This window comes from Sphaeramia orbicularis, chromosome 16 (genome assembly GCF_902148855.1).
Source record: "Sphaeramia orbicularis chromosome 16, fSphaOr1.1, whole genome shotgun sequence".
NCBI classification, from domain to species: domain Eukaryota; kingdom Metazoa; phylum Chordata; class Actinopteri; order Kurtiformes; family Apogonidae; genus Sphaeramia; species Sphaeramia orbicularis.
In genome coordinates, this window is record NC_043972.1 from 29,607,748 (window position 1) to 29,630,479 (window position 22,732).

Sequence of the window (22,732 nt, forward strand, 5' to 3'; positions counted from 1 at the left end):
AACGTCTACATCTTGAGTCAATATGTGCATGACGTGAACCATGCATGTAAATTTGATTGGCACAAAATCCAATATTTCTGAGACAAATTGGCCTGTCACTGGTCATCAACCTGAAAACTCAATTCCAGTCACCCACGTATTGATTGGGACATTATAAAGCGTCAAACTGATAGATTTCTACCTCGTATAGATTCTGCTCTCTTCATGAACCTCCATTTCAGTGCTTTTATAGTCATTGAGCTCTTTCCGGATGGCCGCCTAGAAGAAGCAAGAAAGTAAGGAAGAGATTGAGTTAAATGCATAGTTACTCAAATACATACTAACCCTTAAAATACAAAAATGTGAGACCATTATCATAAAGAGATAAGACCAGACCTCCCAGGTAAAATAAACCAGATCACTGAAATAGCAGGTAAAGCGTATAAGAACGAAGGAGGAAAAGTGATATCAAAACTGTATCAGGGATTGGTGTCGAACAGGAAAACTTCAACTCTGTATATTAGAGATAAATGGAAAAAAACAACGGTTGGTAGAATTAAGTGATGATACATGGTATGAAATATGTGAAACTCAAGTAACTACATCTAATTCCAGAAATTGGAAAATATTTTGTTGGAAAAACAATGAGATTTTTTATAAAACCAAAGATCCAGAAGGCTTCACTATCATTACCTCAGCCCTGTTGGAGGGTGTGCGGTGAACAGGATGTGAGTCATGCACAGGTTTTTTGGCAGTGCAGAAAACTATCCCAATATTGGAAAAATATCAATGAAGAATTTGGAAAAATATTGGGATATGAACTACCAAGGACATGTTCTGTGTTATATTTGGGGCATCTAACAGGAAAAGACATACCAAGTAAGGATGAATATTTTATTAAAATCCTCTTGGCATCGTCTAAAAAAGCCATCACATGAAAATGGTGTAAAGTGGACCCCCCCTATCCTAAATAATTGGAGAGACGTTATGGAAGAAATTCACAATATGGAGAGACTTACGTATATCGTAAGACTACAGCAAGCAACTTATGAAGATCGATGGAAAAAATGGACAATATACAGGATGACAACTGACACTATGTTTTAATTGTTTGTGTTGTAAAATTTCTAGAATGTAACAAAATAGACATTTAAAAAAAAAAATACAAGAATGTGTGCTTGATAAATATGTTCAACACAATCCTCTCTATGGAGGTTTTTGTGCATTATTAAACTAGACTTTCAGAGAAGACAGACTGAATGAACACCTTGTCTGCAGGAGTCAGCTTGGTCCATGGCTTGTCTGCTCTGCGATCATAGTCTTGGGCATCTGTGACTTCTACATACTCGTGGAATCGCAGGATTTTTCTCGCCTGGAGTTCTGCGACTGTGGGTCTTTGACTCAGCTACAAGAAACAAAGAGGTTTTCAGTCCGTGTAATATCCAGCAGAGAGACGATTTGACACTTGGATATCTGAGGAGAGAGTGCTGCCCTCACCTTCCTTGTCAGCCGTCGTTTTATTTCTCTAACCTCAGCTTGTCTGTCAGCCTGATTTTTGGCTGAGGAGAAGGACAGAAAAAAACAACTGATCTTAATTTAGTCTGTATAAAAGCCTGCTTTGATGTGCAGTGAAGGTAAGTGAGTAAAATCAGTTTCTAAATTTAGACATCTACGTGATTGTCCACATTTCTACACATCTTTCAAGCTTCAAGTGTTGCTGTTACTATGGCTCAGTAATTTATTTGTTTATTTATCTATCAGGGACAATGCAGTGAAACATAGTGGACATATAGAACATCTGATGCTCTGTATAAGAGTCAAAACATGGTATTCGAAATCTCTCTGACGGGACATTTTAGAAACAATTTGACAGATTATTGTTGCTAAATGACCCACATTTTTACTTTTAAATAGATTTTTTCTTTAGTTGGACCATAAGGGATTATACAAAACAAGGAGCTACTTTATATTGAAATAAATGTTGGAATGGCAATCAATTAACGTTCGCTCTCTGATGGGACATTACCATGTTTTGACCCATAAAGAGTATATACCAGTGAGCTAGATAGCAACTCCTGTACCTGGTTGGGCTTTTCAACAGAGATATATTTACAGTATAAACAACAATAACATAAAAATAGCATAGTACAAACAAAGAATATAAAAGCCTAAACAGTCTGACCTCACCAAGTATTACATATTTTAGAAGTGAGTACATTCTTGTTTTGTTTTCAGCCAGTTCTTAATCTTTGCTGTAAATGTTTTGACATCTGTTACAGTTTTATGTCATTTGACATTGTCCAGATGTGGTTCTATAGTAGGATATTTCAAAGGTATAGTTGACAGAGCTCCTGTTGACTCTGCTGCCATCCTGTCTTTGGATGAGACTATGAAGTGGCTCTTATAAGTGCCAATTTATAAATTAATGTCAGAAAGTAGAGATCAGTGAAACTTTCAAAACTCAATAAGTTATATTTTTCCAGAATGTGACAGTGATGCCTATGAATTGGCTTATTATCCATAATTTTCAGATCGTGATTGTATAATGAATGTTAATATATAAATGGGAGTATCCATTTTGTGTGGAGGCAGTAATTAATAAATCAAATAAATCAATCTAAAACTAAAATAACAGTAATAAAAAAAATGTCTTTTTTTCCAGTTGCAGCATTACCAGGTTCAGTGATAAATAAAAAGGTGAAAAGTGGAAGAAAAGAGTTGATACTAACGCTGAAGGATGTTTCTTTGCTCAAGCTCCTCAACAGTGGGCCTCTGGCTAAGTCGTCTGAAGTGAAAAAAGAAAAAACAGTGGCACTATTTTTAAACGGTTTCATCATGTTGTCATTCAGGCAATAAGTAGGACAAAGATCTAAGCCATGGTCTCCTGATGTCTTTAGGAAATGCACACGGTGTAGTCACAGTCGAAGGGAATAAGCTCGTAGGTAAAAAAAAAAACAAAAAAAAAAAAACAAAGGTAGTTTTTACCTTGTGAGCGCTGTGCCGATCTGTGTGCGGATGGCCTCCCACTGCTCCCGGCTCTGCCAGGTCAGGCCGGTCTGCCCTGGAGGCTGGTCTTCTCTCTGGAGCCTGTCCTGGGTAAACCTGTCCCTGTCTGGGGCAGAGGGCCGGCTGCTTAGTTTCAGAGCTAGTGTGTCCTTCCTCTTGACCCGGCTGGCAAGGGCACCTGAATTAAAAAAAAAAAGGAAAAAAAAAAAACAAGCCAAAGAGAGATTTCATCAGGCTTGAAGGTGCAAAAACACAACTTCCTGGCTTTAGATCAGGGGTCTCAAACTTGTTTTCTTTCAGGGGCCACATTCAGCCGGATTTGATCTCAAGTGGGCCAGACCAGTAAAATAATAGCATAATAACCTATAAATAATGACAACTCCAAATTTTTGTCTTTGTTTTAGTGTAAAAAAACCCCCATTAAATTATGAAAATACTTACTTTTATAAACAATCCAAACAAAAAAAGATGTAAATAACCTAAAAAAAAACTGCAATTTCTCAAGAAAAATAAATGCAATTTTAACAATATTATGCCTCAACTTATCATTTATATATATTTCTTTAGACATTTCAGGTTGTTCATATTTGTTCAGGTTATTCACATTTTATTGTTACAGGAAGTTTGTAAATATTTAATGTTATTTTTTGCACTAAAACAAAGACAAAATTTTGAAGTTGTCATTATTTATAGGCTTAATGTAGTTTTATTTTTTTCACATCAAACCAAGAGGAAAATATGGAGTCATTATTTTTTGTAGGTTATTATGCTGTTATTTTGCTGTAGATCATATTGGTCTGTATGTGGAACCTGAACTAAAATGAGTTCTACAGCCTTGACTGTGGAATTTTTGCACTTTGCAAATTCATCCCATGGGCCGGATTGGAACTTTTGGCAGGCCGCATTTAGCCCCCGGGCCACGTGTTTGAGACCCCTGCTTTAGATGAGTCTGAAACATAAATCTCACAGAGACGAAGACCTTTTGTCAACTGATTGTAATTGTTTCTATGTCATTATCATTTTTGTCAAATTTTTTTTATTGTAAAGCACTTTGTAAAGATGTTAATATGAGGCTTACTAGGTGGGGGCTCATCTTCTTCATCCTCATCGGAGTCTTCATCTTTATAAAGCACAGGACCATCAGAGTCGCTGTCCTCACAACCCATGCCATGCTCTTCTTCCTCATCCTCTTCCTCGTCTTCCTCCTCCTCCTCTTCCTCACTGTTATTTCCCCCTGGGATTACACAAACACCTGCATCCCCAACCAAGCACCGGCGAGTCCTCGGCTCCAGCTCTGGTTGGGGTATCTCGCCATCGTACTCCTCCTCTTCCTCATCATCCTCCTCCTCCTCTGAGTAATCGTCCTCAGATCTGTCAGAAGGGAAAAGTTACAGTTACTCTAATCTAAACATAAACAATGAAGACACAGTTGCAGGGTTTCTGGAGTTTTCAAAGTATTACATTTTAGATCTAACAAATAAGTATGACCAAGTAGAAAATTCTTACATTTCAACAGGCATTAACAAAGAGCGTCATGCACAGTTTCAGAGGCAGGATAAGTTGAATTAAGTCGTATCAGATGAAAATAACATTAACAGAAACAGTATTAGCTCATTATAGCTAGAAGTAGCTATGGTTTCTTGATGAGAAGGAACTCAATGTTAGCCCACACACCACATCAACACACACTAACTAGATATGCTTGGATCAGTTCCCACACAGAGGAACCATTTTTGGACAAAATATACTTTCCATGAAGGATCTAAACACCGGAACAGTCTGCCACTCACAATAAATAAATGCTTCACATATCCGACCTTCAAACCTCTACTTAAACAGTGGCTGAAAGCAAAACAGTGATCATTTTTAACTTTTAAGCTTTTAATGTTGTTGTACTTTTACTGTATTGTTCCTTTATGGTTGTATTTGTTACCTCCGCCTGGAGGTATTGTGATCGCTTTGCTTTGTGTGCGTGTTTGTTTGTTAGCAAGATAACTCAAAAAGTTATGGATGGATTTTCAGGAAATGTTGATACTGGCACAAGGAAGAAATGATTAAATTTTGGTGGTGATCAGGGGTGGGGGGGGCCCACGGGGGGGCCCCACTGATCGGCCCTGGCGGAGGTCTGCGCTGTCTTTTCTAGAAAAGCACTCAGAGCACAGACCTCCGCCAGGGCCGATCAGTGGGCCCCCCCCCCGTGGGCCCTCCCCCACCCCCGATCACCACCAGAATTTAATCATTTCTTCCTTGTGCCAGTATCAACATTTCCAGAAAATTTCATGAAGATCCATCTATAACTTTTTGAGTTATCTTGCTAACAAACAAACACGGGGGGGGGGGGGGGGGGGGGGCAGATCTGTTGGCGGAGGTCTGCGCTCTCCCAGTGCTTTTCTTGTTACCTCCGCCAAGGAGGTTATGTTTTTGCCAGGGTTTGTTTGTTTGTTTGTCTGTTTGTTTGTTTGTTTGTCTGTCCGTTAGTGTGCAACATAACTCAAAAAGTTAAGGACAGATTTGGATGAAATTTTCAGGGTTTGTTGGAAATGGGATAAGGAAGAAATGATTAAATTTTGGTGGTGATCGGGGGTGGGGGGGCCCACTGATCAGCCTTGGCGGAGGTCTGCGCTCTCCGAGTGCTTCTAGTTTTAACTGTGATTTCCTTTTTTTTTTAATGTTGATTTTTTTTGTCTAAGAAGTTTGCTTAGATGCCTTCAGGCTGGCGTTACCATGCACCTCAGAGGAGAACCAACAGATATTCAAAATCTTTTATTCCTTCAGCTATCACACTTTTAAATTCTGACTGCAGTCATTTTAGTCGTTTTATGTGAGATTTTTTAATGTTAGCAGAACCTACAGGGTCTTTCAGTCTTTTAGCCTGCATTGGTATTTATTATTTATTGTTGATTATTTAAAGCATTTATTGTAGTTGCCTTCTAACGATCTTGTATTTGTATACTGACTCATGTTTGCTACATTGTACTTTGAATGTTGACTGATGTCTGTGGTAAGCTGCAAATGTATGGGATAAATAAAGTTTTCTGAATCTGAATCTGCCTAGGGATGCAAATTAACATTTTAGCAATAATTCAGTGTATTTACATCTGCTGTTGTCTCAATACACGTTCATTAATGTGCATTGTCCCTACCAAATAAGCTAAATAAAAAATACATAAATACATTTATGACCAGGCTGCACAGTTTGTATTAGTTGTTATTGGCTCCATGTTTCCTTTTGTGCTTGTCTTCTAGAATGGCAAGACTTCAGTCATCATAATAAAAGTAGTGGAAATTTAGAATCCAGTTGGCTTTTATGACATTAAAAAAATAATAAATATGAAATCTGTAGCTTTTAGATTTTAAGGATTCACAGACACTTGCATCAAAAAATAAAATCATCTAAGCCTGTGTGTATCATCAGAACTGTAGTTATTATACTTAAGAGAAACCTACAGCTTCAGCGGCTGGATGCTGACAGGTAGTGGACGACCTCGATCTCCTTGGTACTCCGATGGGGTTTCAAAAAGCAGAGCGTGTGCACGTTGTGATCCATCTGGATGTGGCTGTGCAGGACCAGGACTGGAAAGGGCCCGCTGGATCATGATATGCAACGGAACAGGAGCCGGGCGTTGGGGGGAGTCATTGGTCGGGCTTGGTGGGTCAAACAACATGGGAATGGGTTGAGGCAGAGGGTGGGGGTAGGAGTGCTGATGATGGAGGTGGTGGGTGTGTATGTGTTGGCGAGGCGGAGAGGGTGGAATGTGAGTAGGCAGAGGAGGGGAAGGAGGAGGGGGAGGCAGCTGAAAGCCTAGAGGAAGGTTAGTGTGGTCCTCCAGTGAAAGTGGGGAGGGGTTGATGGGATGACTTGCAGCAATGGTGTCCTCTGTGTTGCGTTTGGTGACGGGGGTCGTCCTCTTAGGAGGCATCGGTGGAGAAGGCTTGGCTGGCACGAGACTGGCACCTCCTGTGGCTTGGGTGAAATCACCTGCGGATATAAAAAGACAAGTGAATACACCAAATCGTTGACCTGCATAACTACAGCTTAGGTTTTATAATGAGTTGATGGTGAATACAGCTGTTTTATTCATCTGTGACATGAGGTCATACGCACCAGCTCTCCATTTATGATTTAACCCACGTGACAGAATATATAAATATATAAATACTCACATTACATGTTTGACTGAGCGTGATGCATAAATACAGTAAGTCATATCACATGACTATTTCAACATGAATGCACATAGAACCCTAACAAACCAGTATATACACAAAATGTGCCCCAGGTCACAGAGACAAAAAAGGTATGCACAGCCTGCATGCTCTAAACAGCCAGAATCGAAACCTGCATCCAATCTGTATCCATGAAAATCCTTTCAATATAAAGCAGCTAAACACAAAGCTTAAGATTTACATGCACATTTGTACATTTGCAATAAAAAAGGTGTAGAATGTAGCGTAGCTTTAAAAAAAAACATTCAAAGCTTTGTCACTGAGGCATTAGAAGAGATCAGCAGTTGAGACAAACAGTAGCTCTACATTTAGATTAAATTGAGCTGGATTACCTCTTACCATGTTAAATAAGTCAAGCTCCTATTCTACAAACCCGTCCTCATCTCCTTTCTTTCATCCATTCTTCCTTCCACACATCTCCATTCATCCATCCCAGCTGAACAGAAGCCGGCTGCATTAGCCCTGTAGCTCTCCATTGATGCAGAGCAGGCTACACGTAAAACCTGCTAAAGGGTCTCCCCTTATTCACATGCCAGACGAGTACAGTAAGCACAGCTTTGACAATAAACCACCGCTCACTCTTACATTAGTCATTTCTCATATACAGTTGGCAAAGCACCCAGCACACTCATCATTAGCACCTTATGCGCATGCGACCCTTATATACTGCATATCCAAAGAGAAGCAAAGGCCAATCAACAAGTTAAATGCATTGACGGGAAAATTGCTGGAAGCTAGAAAGAACGCCACATGATGGGGGCATTCCAGACATGGACGCCCAGGCCACAGAGATACCGTTTGGCATCATTTTACCTGAGCGCAGGCCTCCAGCCCGCCGACACAGGTAGACGGGCAGGGACAGGTAGACATCATAGTCGCACTCGCGCTTCCAGCAGGACCAGTAGAGTGGAAGCTGAGCGTTCTCTCCCCCCTGCAGGGCGGAGACTAACAGGGAGGAGACGGAGGCCTTCAGCTTTGTTTAATGAATGCAGGTGTATGGTATGATGTGGTTTAGATAATGTGCACTATGAGGGAGGGCGGTTGTTGTTGTGTCCCTAAAAGGCCTCTCATACCACTCCTACAAATAACTCACTCCCTGCAAAAATGAGTGGATTAATCTGATTAAGCTGACCCAAAAGAAAACTAATCTATTTTTTTAATTCCAAAATTACCATATGGCCAGGATGCCATCATTTGACTGGGATGTTATCTTCGTCAAATCTCACAGTTTGTATTTTTCACATTTTGTCAAAATTTTAATTGAATAAAGCAAGCATCGTAAGATTAACTTTGGCTATAGAAAACATTGAACATTGTTCATTATTTTCACACATGTTTAAAACAACACATATTATAAGCAGTATTAAAAGATAAAATAAATAAATCTGCTTCATTTGACTTGATTAACACGTGAGAAGAATAAAACACCTCAAATCTGCAGCGGTGAAAACTGCAGATTAAAGTCACACAGATGTACTGAAGCATAACGACAAGTGCAAACTTTTAGCGGAGTACCAAAGTCATCAAAACAATCATTAAAACTCCAATGGAGACGACTTTGTGCAAATTGGAATTAAGAAAAAGAAATCCCAAATGAAGCACACCCTCAGTTAATGTGTTACGAGCACTACACAGCATCTGTGTAAGTCGCAGCCCATAGCCACAAGAGTCCCCGTTATCTTCAGAGGGTAAAATACTGGGTGAAATTGTTGCTAAAATAGTCCAGGCGTACTAAGTAATTAGCAGGGGAAAAGCTGTTCAAGCTGCTTAGATAACATCATTACCAGGATCTGTGTGAAGCTGTGTTGAAAACTCTGCTCTTTGCCATCAGTTGTGCAATGATTCATAAAAGTACATATTATTTTTCCACCAGTGGGAAGAAGGACATACTAACTGAGCACGATTTTGAGTGTTCAAAATGCATATTTGTGGCTGTCAATGTCGGCTGCACATGAACTCACCAAGCATTGCAGCGTTGCTCCTGTTCACAGGTTTGGGTGGAGGCAGAGGAGGCTGCTTGGTGGCCTGAGAGGTGGAGGTGGGGACTATAGACGAACACTGCTGGGTGGACGCACCCGCAGAGGAGACGGACCGGACAGGTTTGGACACTGTCACCGTCGGGACAGAGGGAGAAGAATACTGCGCCGATGTGTGGTTGGACGGAGTGCGCGGCAGACCCTCGTTGCCGGGTTCAGGGGCGGGGCTAATCAGCCATTTAGGGGGCATGACGGACTGTTTTGGAGGCAGAGGTTCACGTAGTGTGTCCCGTAAGGCTTCCGGGTCAGGGATGAAATGGCTTTCTGACTCTGTGAATAAAGCAATACCAAGGGGAGATGTTGCATAATACAACTTCATTCCACGCAAATAACTACAGCAACGAGATGGTCGTATATGAACAACTAGTACACAGCTTTATTGTGTTCTAGATTGGGATTGGCAACTGACACCTTTCTACTTTCTGCTGTTTATGTACAATAGAAGTGCAGTTTCATCTATCTAGGGCTGCAACTCATTTGCATTGCTGGTTTCATTTGTCAATTATTTAGAGTTGTAGATCACTGTTTTGTCTATACAATTTAAAAAAATGTTGATTAGTGGTTCCCAAAGCCCAAGACAACGTCCATAAATGTCTTATTCACACCACGTTTTATTATCATAGAAACAAACTATTCAAAACATACCTCACAATATTAAGTGCAATACAGGGAAGTGGCCAATTAGACTTCCTCCCCATTTTGCACAAGCACAAGTGTTTTTATATATAGGTCTTTTTTCTTTATTTTTATCATTGTACAAAAGTCTTTCATATACATATTGCTTATATACAGGGTGGGGAAGCAAAATTTATAATGAACATTTAGTTGTTTTTTCTCAGCAGGCACTACGTCAATTGTTTTGAAACCAAACATATATTGATGTCATAATCATACCTAACACTATTATCCATACCTTTTCAGAAACTTTTCCCCTTATGAGTAATCAGGAAAGCAAACGTCAAAGAGTGTGTGATTTGCTGAATGCACTCATCACACCAAAGGAGATTTCAAAAATAGTTGGAGTGTCCATAAAGGCTGTTTATAATGTAAAGAAGAGAATGACTATGAGCAAAACTATTACGAGAAAGTCTGGAAGATACTATTAAAGAAGAATGGGAGAAGTTGTCACCTGAATATTTGAGGAACACTTGCGCAAGTTTCAGGAAGCGTGTGAAGGCAGTTATTGAGAAAGAAGGAGGACACATAGAATAAAAACATTTTCTATTATGTACATTTTCTTGTGGCAAATAAATTCTCATGACTTTCAATAAACTAATTGGTCATACCCTGTCTTTCAATCCCTGCCTCAAAATATTGTAAACTTTGCTTCCCCACCCTGTATAGATTTTACTGAGCTAATTCTGGAACCTCGAGTACCAAATTTCGTACCATCTCGTGTAAATGTGTGCTGGTATGACAATAAAAATCCTAAAAACACACACTATTCAAATCAAATCATTTTCATATCATTTTTTGTTAACTTGCTGATTTCTAAAGTAAGTACCTGGGTAATATGCTAGATAATGTACAACAAGCTGGTCAGTATGACAAAATAAACCCCCTCCTGCACCCTGGAGGGGTTTAAAATGACCAGGACACCAAAAAACCTGAAAACACAGTTTACTTGTGGTGCACACAAATTGCTCTACATGTCAGCCATTACTGAATTAGTAACAACACAAAATACCTCTCTACATGTCTATAAATGTTTCAGCTCAGGCACTGAGTTGCGAGCTCTTTTCTGCTGCTTCACCACTTACAGCGCTCTCTGTGATAGCACTTGTTTGAGAATAGCTTTATCTAGGGATCAGCTGTGACGATAAACAGTGTAGGCGGCTGCAATTACCACTAAAGCCCACCTCCCTCTGCCCACCCTACCCTCCCCAATCAGCCCCTGCACTGTTGCTCCCACACACTCCCTCAAAGCAAAAGTCCTGCAGTTCACTTATTTATTTACAGGCGAAGCTTTATCAGTGTGATGTCATAGAAGCAAAGAGGAAATAATCCAGAGGAAAAGGAGGAAGTGAGCATGAAGAACGGAGAGGAGAGATAGAAAAGCAGGACAGAGAAGAGATAAAGATAGAAAGAAAGTCAGAGAGGGAGAGAGGGGCAGCATTAGAGAGAGAAAGAATGGAAAATGAAAGGTGACAAAGACAGAAGTGCCCAGCAGGGATGCAAAAATTAGAAGAAATAGCGTTTCATTAACAAATATGTTAATAATTGATAGCGAACAAATTTGTCTTCCATTGGGTTTTCTCTATAAATGTAACAAAGCGGTTGGCTTTCCCTGTGGATTGGAATTATTCAGTGTTTTCATTATTAGATTAGATTAGCTTTATTAATCTCCAATATGGAAATTTGTTTGTCACCAAGACTGTGAAAATGATCTATGTTCTTTCCCCGTCTGTTGTTCTGTTGTAAGTTACATGTTGAAACTGAGCGCTGGTTCCAAACTGTCTGATCCATTAGAATCATCTGCACATAAAAAAAGCATGTAAAATCCATTTATATTGTTTAGAACAGGGGTGTCAAACTCATTTTAGTTCAGGGGCCATATTCAGCTAAATCTGATCTGCAGTGGGCCGAACCAGAAAAATAATCACATAATAACCTATAAATAATGACCACTCCAAATTTTTGTCTTTGTTTTAATGTAAAAAAAAAAACCATTAAATTATGAAAATACTTACTTTTATAAACTATCAAAAAAAAAAAAAAGAAAAAAAAAAAAAAACCTGAAAAAACTGAAATTTAAATTTAAAAAACGTAAGAAAATTTAGTGCAATTTTAACAATATTATTCCTCAACTTCTCATTTGTCCATGTGCATTATGGATCAGATCTACAAAGACACTAAGCACTGAGGAACAGGCAGAAAAATTGTTTAAATTGTGCTGAATTTTCTACAGACATTTCAGGTTGTTCATATTTGTTCAGGTTATTCACATTTTATTGTTACAGGATAGTTTGTAAATGTAAATATTTTCATAATTTAATGTTATTTTTTGCACTAAAACAAAGAAAAAAAATTAAGTTGTTAATTCTAGATTTTTTTTTGGCTTAATTCAAGATTTTTTTACTTAATTGAAGATTTTTTTTTTGGCTTAATTCAATATTTTTTTTACTTAATTGAAGATTTTTTTTTTTTTTGCTTAATTCAAGATTTTTTTTACTTAATTGAAGATTTTTTTTAGTTAATTCAAGATTTTTTCCTTAATTCAAGCAAAATTTTTTTTTGCTTAATTCAGTTCAAGACTGTGGAATTTTTGCACTTTGCAAAAACATCTCAGGGGCCAAACTGGACCCTTTGGGGGGGGGGCGCATTTGGCCCCCGGGCCGCATGTTTAACATCCCTGGTTTAGAAAGTCACAGTATGAAGGAGTCTTGGCGAAGGGGAGGAAAGGTCCATTGCATGAAGAAAAACATTTCATTAACCTCACTGCTCAATAACCTAAATCATATTTTTTCAAGACATAACCAATGATGCAAAATGAAGCAGCAGTGTTAGGAGAGTAAAGTAATGCAATTATCACAATTTGGCCTAAAACATGACGTAGGCAAATATGCTATGAGGCTAACAATTTGCTAATGCTGAAAAAGATATGTAGGCCTACTTTTTTAGTAATCACTAAAGGAATCGATAAAGAATCAGACTAACAGGCAGAACATACATGCACTGATATCACTGGTGCGCCTCATTTTGATTTCCTGTCATCTTGATCTTAATTTGAGACAAGTGGTATCAACTGACAACTGAGATCTAAAAACAGCACAAAGCATCCACTATTTCTCAAAGTGTAATGTTTCCGTAAAATCAATTAGCAGCAGCTCTTCACCAATTATCACTAAGATGACAGCGTTAGCATTAAAGGGCAATAATGGGTATAGTGATCGTGCCACATTAATTAGGAGCGGAGAAGAGAGGACGAGTTATTCCCTCATGTTCCTGAATAAGAAGCGTAGCTGGAACAGAACCCCTGGGAGTCCACAGGAGCCTGTCTATATCTGGGAGGACAGCACAAAAGGCAGGAGAGTGATGGCGAGAGTGAGCAATCCTCAAACATAGATGAAGGAGGTCAACTTGTAAAGCACACAGCTTTTCTCTGACTTTATTGACTTAAGCAGAAAACTCGAGAGGGATCTTATGATTACAGTTTTTCAAGTAGGTGGAAAATTTCAGATAGCAGGGGAGAAATTATGCAAACTAGAGGTGACTCACCTCTGCGGGCCCGTCCCTCCTCAGCAGACGCATGTCGGGGGAGTGTGGGTTTCCAGTCCACTTCTGCAGCCCGACTCCTCCTGCCGTCCTCTGATGGGGCCTTCTTCAGACCAGGCCTCTTCTGCCCATCATCTGGATGAAGCCGGCCACCGCGTCTGCCCTCGTCCATCTGCCCGTGAATCTGTCCCTGCCAGGCCATATTAGGCTTCCAGTCTCCCTCTCCGTGTGCACGTACCCCTACCCCACCCCCTCTACGCATGTCCTCATGCAGTCCAGTGCCCCTAGAGCCAGGAGCCCCCCGGCGTTCTCCGTCCGAAGGTGAGCGGCCCCGGCGGTCGTCTGGTTGAGACAGCCAGGCCGGGTTTATCCTAAAGTCCGATTCTGATGGGAGCTTGCCTTGGTTGCACGGGCTCCTGCCTCCGCCGACGCCCACTCCACCTCCTCCAGCGCTCACCGGCAGAGTGTGGCCGTTCTTCACATAGGGCTGCTTCAGGTTCTGTGTTTCTACATTTGCATCTGTCAAGGCAAACAAAAGACCATGAATCAGATCAAGTGAATATTTACCTCCAACACTACTGAATCAAAATCAAAGAGGGCTGGATACTGCCACTGATCCAGAATCAGTTTTATTTAGATTCAGTTAAGATAATCAATATGACAGATTCTAGTGTAGATTGTAAAAGTAACCTTATAGCCTAGTGGATTATCATTAAAAGTATAATGGAGAATGTAGTGAAGGAGGAATGTCACTGTTTTTTTTGATGCCATTATGGTTGAATAACTGTTATTGTGTTTTATTGTTCATTGTGTATCATGTATTTGTTTTGTATTGTTTGGACTTTGTATGGCTGCTGCCTTGGCCAGGTCTCTCTTGCAAAGGAGATTTCTAATCTCAATGGGACTTCCTGGTTAAATAAAGGTAAAATAAATAAATAAAATAAATTATTGAAACGATTACTCTTAAAATTAAGAATTTATAGAGCAATAGTTCCTTTAAAGTAATCATCACTTTAATGGCGTTTTTATGTGACATGACCAACATCTGCTGATGAAATCTTTCTTGAGTGATGATGAACTAATCAACATACCGACAGTATTTATAGACAATGATTTACTATTTTACTAAATACTTATGAAACTGAATCTTCCTTCATGTACTGAAGCTTGACATTCATTCATTTTTGATTGTTGTCTCTAGTAATTGGTTTTTGTGTCATTTATACTGTTTCACACTGTGTTGTTGCACACTGCGTTTTGTTTATCATCAGTCTTTTTGAGTGACTACCGTATTTTTAGTCTGTATGCCTGTATTGAGACAGTTTCTTATAAGCCTGATCAAATCACCCTAAACAGGAGTCCTATATGCACCAACTGCATTTTATTTAAATGTAACAATGCCAAATAAATAATAAAAGATTAACTAAAAAATGGCATAGAAAAACAATCAAAATATCCTTAAGGTGTTGATTTGTGTCTTTTTCTTTCTTATACATGTCTATATAAATGTATTTGGATTTATACTGTTTGTCACAAAAACAGAAGATAACTCAATGTTTGTGGTATTATGATTAATTTTTCTACTATGTTTTAAAAATTGTATTAATAAAACAAAAATCAATAGACTAATCAGTCCCACAGTGGTAAATGTAAGGTGCCCTTAACTGAAGCCCTGCAGACGGAGTGTGTGTTTGTTAGTGTGATGAAGGAGCAGCTGTAGGTTTAATAAATGGGCTTCTGCAGCAGCAGGGTCAGCTAACGCTCACACAAAACCCTCTCAAAGCTATTTTGCTGCAGGGCACAATTCGTTCCACTTTTCCTCAGCTCCAGAGAGTGGCATACCATTTTAAAAAGATACTGTGTTACTTATATAAAAAAAAAACACAAAAAAAAACAGCAAGGTGAAAGTAAATTTGCCTGTTTTAAATATGTCTCTGGCACCTGCTGGATAGGAGGACAGTGTTCCTGCTATAATGTACTGATGACTTAACTGTACTGTCTGTGTGGGTGTGATAGCCTCAGGGCCGCTACTGTCAGATACAGACACTGCTGTGCTCAGAGATCAGATGAATCACAGAAGCGCTCTTACCGTTGTCCGGGACCTCCTTCAACACTCCCTGCTCTATGAGCTCCTGCCTCGTACGCCTCGTCGACATCTTCCTTTCCAGTTCTGCAGTCAAGAAAAACAATGTATGTCAGCATGTTACACATCAAAGTTTCTTTTTTAAGATCCTTTTGCTGAACAACAGGTCACATGAGCTGTGCGAGACAAGTCTAAAGACCTTCGATCAATGGGATATTTTTGTTAACAACTTGTTTTCTTGTTGTAAGAGGTAGTAATAGTGGACAAACCAACATAATAACAACAGATAAAAAATTTAACACTGTTGGAAATGAACAATCTTTAGCTTTATTACTGATAAATAATTAAAAAAAAAAAAATGTGAATACACTTGCTAATAATTCCACCCAGTTACTCCAGTTAAGAAGCCTCCCATGTTCTGCTGATATCTATAATCTATAGAATCATCCTATTCTTTATCAGTTCAGTTCAATAACTGTCTGATTATCTGACTTGTATGTAAACAAATGCATTCATCAGGAAAAGATGTATTGAGGAATATCCGCAAAAGTTGAATGTAAGTGGTATGAAACAAAACAGGTAGAGAGGTGGTCACTCACACTGCAAACACAATAAAGTTCACAAAACAAACCCTCTGAAGTTTCCTGGAACTTGTCACTGCTTTTCTTCTTCCTCCACTTCCATGGCTTGAAGATCTTGCCAAGGGTCGACAGCTTGCCCTTGCGTTTCGGGTTCGGGGTGCTGTCTCCCATGCTGCCCCCCTCTCCCACCATTGTGCTGTGGTGCTGCTCAGCTTCATCATCTGAGAGACAAAAACATAAACAGGATACACTCAACTGAACGACAACATACAGGAACACAGGACTGTTAGCTGTGATGATATTGTGACAGAAGAGTTTTCTGTTGGAGCTGAGATCATCTGCTGCTTTTGTAAAGAGGGCTGTGCTCATTACGGCTGTTATTATCTTTAGCTGTTAGTTCTCGGGGACTGAGTGTGCTTTGGCAGGGTGATGCTGAGAGCTCATGGACTCCTCCACACATCCACAGTTAACAGGAAAGGTCTGAGGATGGCGAATGGCCAGAATTTCTCACTGTCAAGTGCTCACATTCCTTTGCTGGATGGAGACTAGTGCCTTATCAGCCTTTCAGCCCTCACTGCCTCTATAGCAAAGACAGACACACACATGGATGCAGTCACACAGCAGCAGAAAACGCTGTCAGCTGTGATACATACATGCAGCAAGCCACTGAGAGGTGAAACCTTTTAAAGGATGCTGAACATTATGAGCTGGGATTGAGGCTCTAAGTGCTCTGTTAAATGGCATTCTGCAGTCATGGTTACATGTTCTGGCTTTTGTGATTGACAAGTCAACTGACAAGGTGCTGAGCACAGGAGAGACTCAAACACTGACTCTCAAGGCTGCAGCTGCTGTATTCAGCAGACATAATATTTACCAGTGGATAGAGAATAGGAACGGATTTCAAACATCCAGTCTCATGTGCACACAGGATGTCTTGGCGACAAGAATGCCTTGCAGTCTGATTCACACAACAATATGCCCTCACGCAGTACGTACATACTGATACGGCTTACTCTGCAGTCTAATAAAGGGCACAGGAATACAACAACAATAATATCATTCCAGGGTGGAAGCTGACTTTTCGTTTGACACTCCAGTGAGGAAGTCAGGGTTAGCTGTGGATCGGCACCACTGGAGCTGGCAGGGATTCAGTATCTTGCAAAGGGACATTTCAGCATTGAGTACGCCTGCTGACACAGGATTAAACCACATTTTTCTGCAAGTGAAGGACAGACTCTTTAACCACTATTCTATGTGACCACCTCAATGCTGCTGGCAGGGGAGAATTTGACCTGAATGCTTACTGAATGTGATTGGGAGCCAGGTCATCATAAAAAACAGAGATCTTTAAAGTCACTTTTGAGTTAAAAATAAGCTTTCTTTTCCAGATGGTTTAGCTTTTCTTTTAAAGCTTTTTAAATAACAAACATCGCAGCTGTTCTACCTGGAAGAGAGGTGCTGAGAGTCCAGCTTCCATGGTGGCGGGACTTGAAACAGCATGCCATGGAGAAGTCGGGAGCATTCAGCAATCCCAAAACAAATAGTCTTCTATGTCCAAACCGTCAATATCTGAGAAAGAAAACGCCAGACGGACTAGTTGCAGAGAGTTGCTCCAAACTAGAGCAAAGATGGTCCAGGTTCAAAGAACAAGTCCCCACCATGAAAATCCATCTTAAATTGGCGAGGTAGAAATCTGCGGATTCAGAGCAGCTGCCATAACATCCAGATTAAGCATTGCTTAAGGCAGCTTCCCTGTGATCCAGAACTGAGGGTTTCACACAGCAGACTGCTCTGTCAGAAGAGCCTCTGACACAGTGGCTCAGCTGAAGCCAGTGAAGCAGGATAAGAGCTAGCTGTGCCAGGCCTGCACACTCCAGAGCACTGCAGAGATGACGATCGCAGAAGACTCAGCCCATGCAGTAGTCATCCATTTGAAAAAGGTGACTGACCATATCCTTTCAACGGTACATCACGCTGTATTGCCCGATTAAAACATATCGCTCCAATGACACAAAAAAAACACCCCTAAAAATGACAAAAAGTTAAGTCCATCCTACTTAATTATCACATTCATGAGAGTTGTGATCAAAAACACAACATGCCATTGTTTCAATTGTAGTGAGAGGAGGTCTGGTGTGCGGAGACACTACAGCTGTGTGCGACTCCGAACTTGGAATGAGAGTAAAGCCTTCAAAAAAAGAGCTACAAAGAGAAAAAGTCCAGGAGTTATGGATGGGGGCTGGGGGTGGGGGGGTGGCTGGAAACACAGGGAGGAAACGGCACTCCACCCTGATTCTGTGACCGAGAACAAAGACAACCTCTTCCCCTCACACTCTGTAACAGTCCACTGTACTGCTCATGGAGACACAGAGCTACAATGTCCACACAAAGTCCATATGCTCACAGTTACAACATCCAGATTTACTGCTTATATAAAACATATCATTCACAACTAAAACCCCATCCACAAGTCTAGTAGTCATGCTCTGTAATCAGGAGCTCTGCCAAGATAACGCATACCAGTCAGGAAACATGGGGGTGTGTGATTGTGAGTGTGTGTGTGATCGTCTGACGTACCCCTGTCCTGAAGTCACGCCCACCACTCTCTCAAACATCTCCCAGAGAGGCCAGATTTCCCTCCGACCCCATGACTCAATGACTCACGGCAGGCTCGGTCAGGTGAGGCAAGCAGTCAGTTATAAGAGATTGTTGTTTTACAAGAAGCCGGTCTTTAGACAATCTGCTAGCCAAGCCGTCCTGATCACTTACATAAGAGCCCTGGGTCCAGCGGGTTCGGAAATACCTCCATCCTCATTATAAGCCTAACCATTGCCAGGGCAGATTATGAAATTTAATCTACTTCACTGACAACACAAAGAAGTTATGATCACAGCGACTGCCTCGTGTGGAATCTTTTCTAACATCATCCAAACATAAAACTAATATAGTAGCAGTAAGTCAGTAACTACAACTAAAGCCTACCATTGAAGGTAAAGTAAATATTCATTATAAAGTAACAGTTAATGTTCTAAAAATATTCATCACCTCAAGATCATGATCTACAGCAGAAAATTAATTTGGGAGATAGATTCATATTCTGTAATATTAAAAAGTAAAACAAACACAGACAACAATTGGAATGGATGCAAAATTATGTGGGAAAAAAAATGCTTTAAACCATTTGCTCATAAAATAAAAAATGTGCTTTTTTAAAATTGTTTTGCACTCTTCTAAAATTAAAATAAGTGCGCAACAAATGCACGAGTGTGTAAAAACACAGCTGAGATTCTTCCACATGATCCCAGTGATTTAACATTCCTTGTGGTGAAAGTATGGGGGGGTTAGTGAGAGAGGAGACGGCATAGTTGATTATACAATCCTCCTCTTATCTGTCTTTTACACTCTCCCTTTGAAAAACTAAATAATGTCATGCAGAGAGTGTTATTGGTGGAGGGCTCTATATCTGTGGATGCACAAAAGTCAGTTATTTATGAGTGGCTGCAGAAACTCACCACCGTTGTTGTGCTGTTGTGGGTCCTGAGCTGGGTTCTCCACAGAAAGACTCTGTCCCATGATCCAGCCCCTGAGGGGCCTTTACCTGTCCTGCACCCAGACACTGCACACTAACCTGGACAGATGAGCTGCTACACCTGCCTTTGTCCTGCTCCAACTACGTCTACCGTCTCTGTCTCCGTTTCTTCTCCCCCTCTGTGTTTTCTCTCCTTTACCCTTCCTCAACACCGTTCACTTGAGTCCTTCCCTGATCCCTCCCTCTTGCAATCTCCTTAAGACCTTCCCTCCTCCAGGACTTGGACTCTCTCTCCCCCTCGTTCGCTGACCCTCCCTCCTTGGCTCATAGCACAGGTCAGCACTCACTCAAAGATGCCTACCATTCCTGGGAGAAAGACGAGTTATGCTTTCAACTTGATGTGTGCAGCAGCCAAATGTGTATTCGGCACAATGCATGCATCCCATAATACATGTCCAATGTAATCCGTGTTATGTGGTACAATTTGACTCACCAAACCTAGTGTTTACACACATTTAACAACTCTTTGAACAAAAATAGAAAAAAGGATTTAAATCTCACACACTAGACTCAGACCACATTGTAAACAGACTTTCCACAAAACTATTCAATATGCTATTTTGGCACCAATGTTCAAAGAAAATCGCCAAAACTTCAACTCAGAACTATGTGCTGAACTTACTAATCCAGCATTTACTCGCACTCTACATAGAATGACAAGCCACTCACCTAAAAATGTCTCCTTTAATTACTTCTTAAAGTTTTAATGCTCCTCTTCTGACAACAACTCTTAATCAATCAAGTGTGAATGTAAAGGATAGAGCAGAGGGAAACTGGAGCAGATTCAATTAGAGCTGCATAAAGGTCAACAATGTCTGAGATGCTGCTCCCTGTCAACATGAAAACAATACACCAAAATTACAGCATCTATTCACTGAGTGAACTTATTAAGTGGAAGAAATGAAGGATGAACAAGTTCATCTGACATACGAAGACTCATTGATCAGGTGTACAGTATGTATGCTGCCGACGTTCCGCTGCTACTGCTATTGTTCAGTAATAGCGGAAGGTGTTTATCATGCTGCTCACCTCTTTTTAAGCCCCCAGACACCATTTTATGCACATCTTCGAGTCTCTTATCACAATTTGAGCAGTCTTGAATGCATTAGCATGACTTTGAAACATGTTTGCCAAGGAGAGCTGCGCTGTTTAGGGTTTGAATGTAGAGAGCCAAGCATAAAAAAAAAAAGGAAGAGAGTGAAGACTTTCTCTAAACTGAAAGAAAGAAAGGGAATAGTGCCGAATGGACCCCCGAATTAGCGCCTTGATTCCTTTTGAGGTTTGAGTGTCTTCAGAAAACCTTGTCTAACTGTGCCTCGGAGGAATCCAGAGAACTGAGCTGTGTCATTATGCCTGGATAGATCAGAGTTTTCTTAGCGTTTGGCTGCATCTTGGCTGTTTCTAAAGATGGAGAGCTTGTGTGTTTGACAGCGTTCCTTTTCTCTCCCTGTGCCCCACATACAGCCTCCACACCGGGCCGGCTTCCAGAGAGAGCTGAGCCAATCCACATGAGCCCAGAACCTGTTGGCCTGACCTGGATAACAGACTGGGCCGGGCCACTTCATCAGGCAGGCAGACTGAGGTAGGTATGTACATACTACTTACACCTAAAGACCACGTCCAGCAACACAAGGAGTGAAGCATCTTCAATGAACTTTACCACTGTTGGAAGTCTAACTGATAGCAAAACAAATGAGCCTCTTTTGATGCCAGACTTTTAAATGTTTTTCTTTATCAAATTTAATAAATCTAATCTTGCTACAACATGTATACCAAACATATGGAGCCAAAATGAAGACTTTAATGTTTGATACTGAAAATAACATTTCGCATTGAAAACACACCCTGAAACTGAAAAAGGAAACATTGGCATTGAAAAACGTGTAATGTAAAAAATTGTAATGGCATCAAAACAGGTATTGGCATTGATAACGTTTCGCTGAAGTTTAAAACACGGACATCAAATGTCACATTATTACCTCGACCTCCAAAGGGGAGGCAAGGGGTATTGTTTTTGGTTTAGTTTGTTTGTTTGTTAACACTCTAGCAGCAAAACTATTGGTTGAATTCACATCAAATTTGGTTTATAGATTGCCACTGACCCAGAATAGATCTGATTACATTTTAGGAAAAGTAGGTCAAAGTTTAAATGTTTATGAATATTTTAAATCTTTTTTCTTCCCCATTTAATTATAATGAGTGAAATTTCACATGTCTGTAGCAGCAAAAAATATTGGTTGAATTCATACCAAATTGGGTTTATAGATTGCCAGTGACCCACAATAGATGTGGTTAGAGTTTGGGGAAAGTAGGTCAAAGTTCACATTTTTAATGATTTTTTTTACATCTTTTTTTCCTCCCATTTACTTACAATGTGCGAAATTTCAAATGTCTATAAAAAAAAAAAAAAAAAATTTTATTTCAATTTACTTCAAACTTGGCACATATATAGATGTAATTAATACGTTGACATCAGCACATGCATGGACATGATGACATCAGCTGGATTGATGCCAAAATCAGCTGCAATACATACAAGGGGCGGGGTTTGTTGTGTCTGGCACCACTTGTTTCATTTTTATTTTTTTTTGTATTCTGATGTGTTTTTGAATGAAAATCATATTATTTTTATTTGATGTCACTGATTATCAATGACCGTTTATAATTTTGATGACGTTTTTTTCTAATCAGTTTTTTTTTTGTTTTAAATCAGTTTTTTTTTTTTTTTTTTTTTTTTTACACTTACTGTGGATTTTCAGTTTCAACTTTCTGTCACCTTTTTGGCGTGGAGGGGAGGGTTTGAAGGGAAGGACTAGTAGGGCGCGATTTTCATATTATTTTGCATTTTGACGACAGCGACATTCGGCTCAATCGGCTGGACCCCACTGGACTTACTAGACCCTTGAGCATAAGAGCTATCTAAAAATGTCATCTACAAGTTCACCTGGAGCTCCAAAACCACAAGTAAATCTGTTTCTTTAAGTCATTGTTGTTGAAACTGAAAAACCACAGTAAG

The 22,732-nt window shown here is 40.0% G+C and overlaps 1 protein-coding gene across 7 annotated transcripts in view; it reads right to left on the reverse strand.

Moving 5' to 3' along the window:
* phactr4b (phosphatase and actin regulator 4b) overlaps positions 1-22,732 on the reverse strand; it is a 37,326-nt gene that overhangs the window by 2,543 nt on the left and 12,051 nt on the right. For 3 of the 7 annotated variants that reach the window (XM_030157739.1, XM_030157740.1, XM_030157738.1), the window contains exons 4-15: positions 16,178-16,348; positions 15,553-15,633; positions 13,467-13,982; positions 9,174-9,518; positions 8,026-8,157; positions 6,433-6,964; positions 4,064-4,356; positions 2,965-3,163; positions 2,709-2,764; positions 1,477-1,538; positions 1,247-1,384; positions 182-258 (exon numbers count right to left, since the gene is read on the reverse strand). In XM_030157739.1, the coding sequence (XP_030013599.1) occupies positions 182-258; positions 1,247-1,384; positions 1,477-1,538; positions 2,709-2,764; positions 2,965-3,163; positions 4,064-4,356; positions 6,433-6,964; positions 8,026-8,157; positions 9,174-9,518; positions 13,467-13,982; positions 15,553-15,633; positions 16,178-16,348 (2,602 nt within the window). Of the gene's footprint in view, positions 1-181; positions 259-1,246; positions 1,385-1,476; positions 1,539-2,708; positions 2,765-2,964; positions 3,164-4,063; positions 4,357-6,432; positions 6,965-8,025; positions 8,158-9,173; positions 9,519-13,466; positions 13,983-15,552; positions 15,634-16,177; positions 16,349-17,571; positions 18,659-19,639; positions 19,898-22,732 lie in introns of those variants that run through there. The other 4 variants (XM_030157736.1, XM_030157737.1, XM_030157741.1 and 1 more) reach the window with 4 other exon arrangements.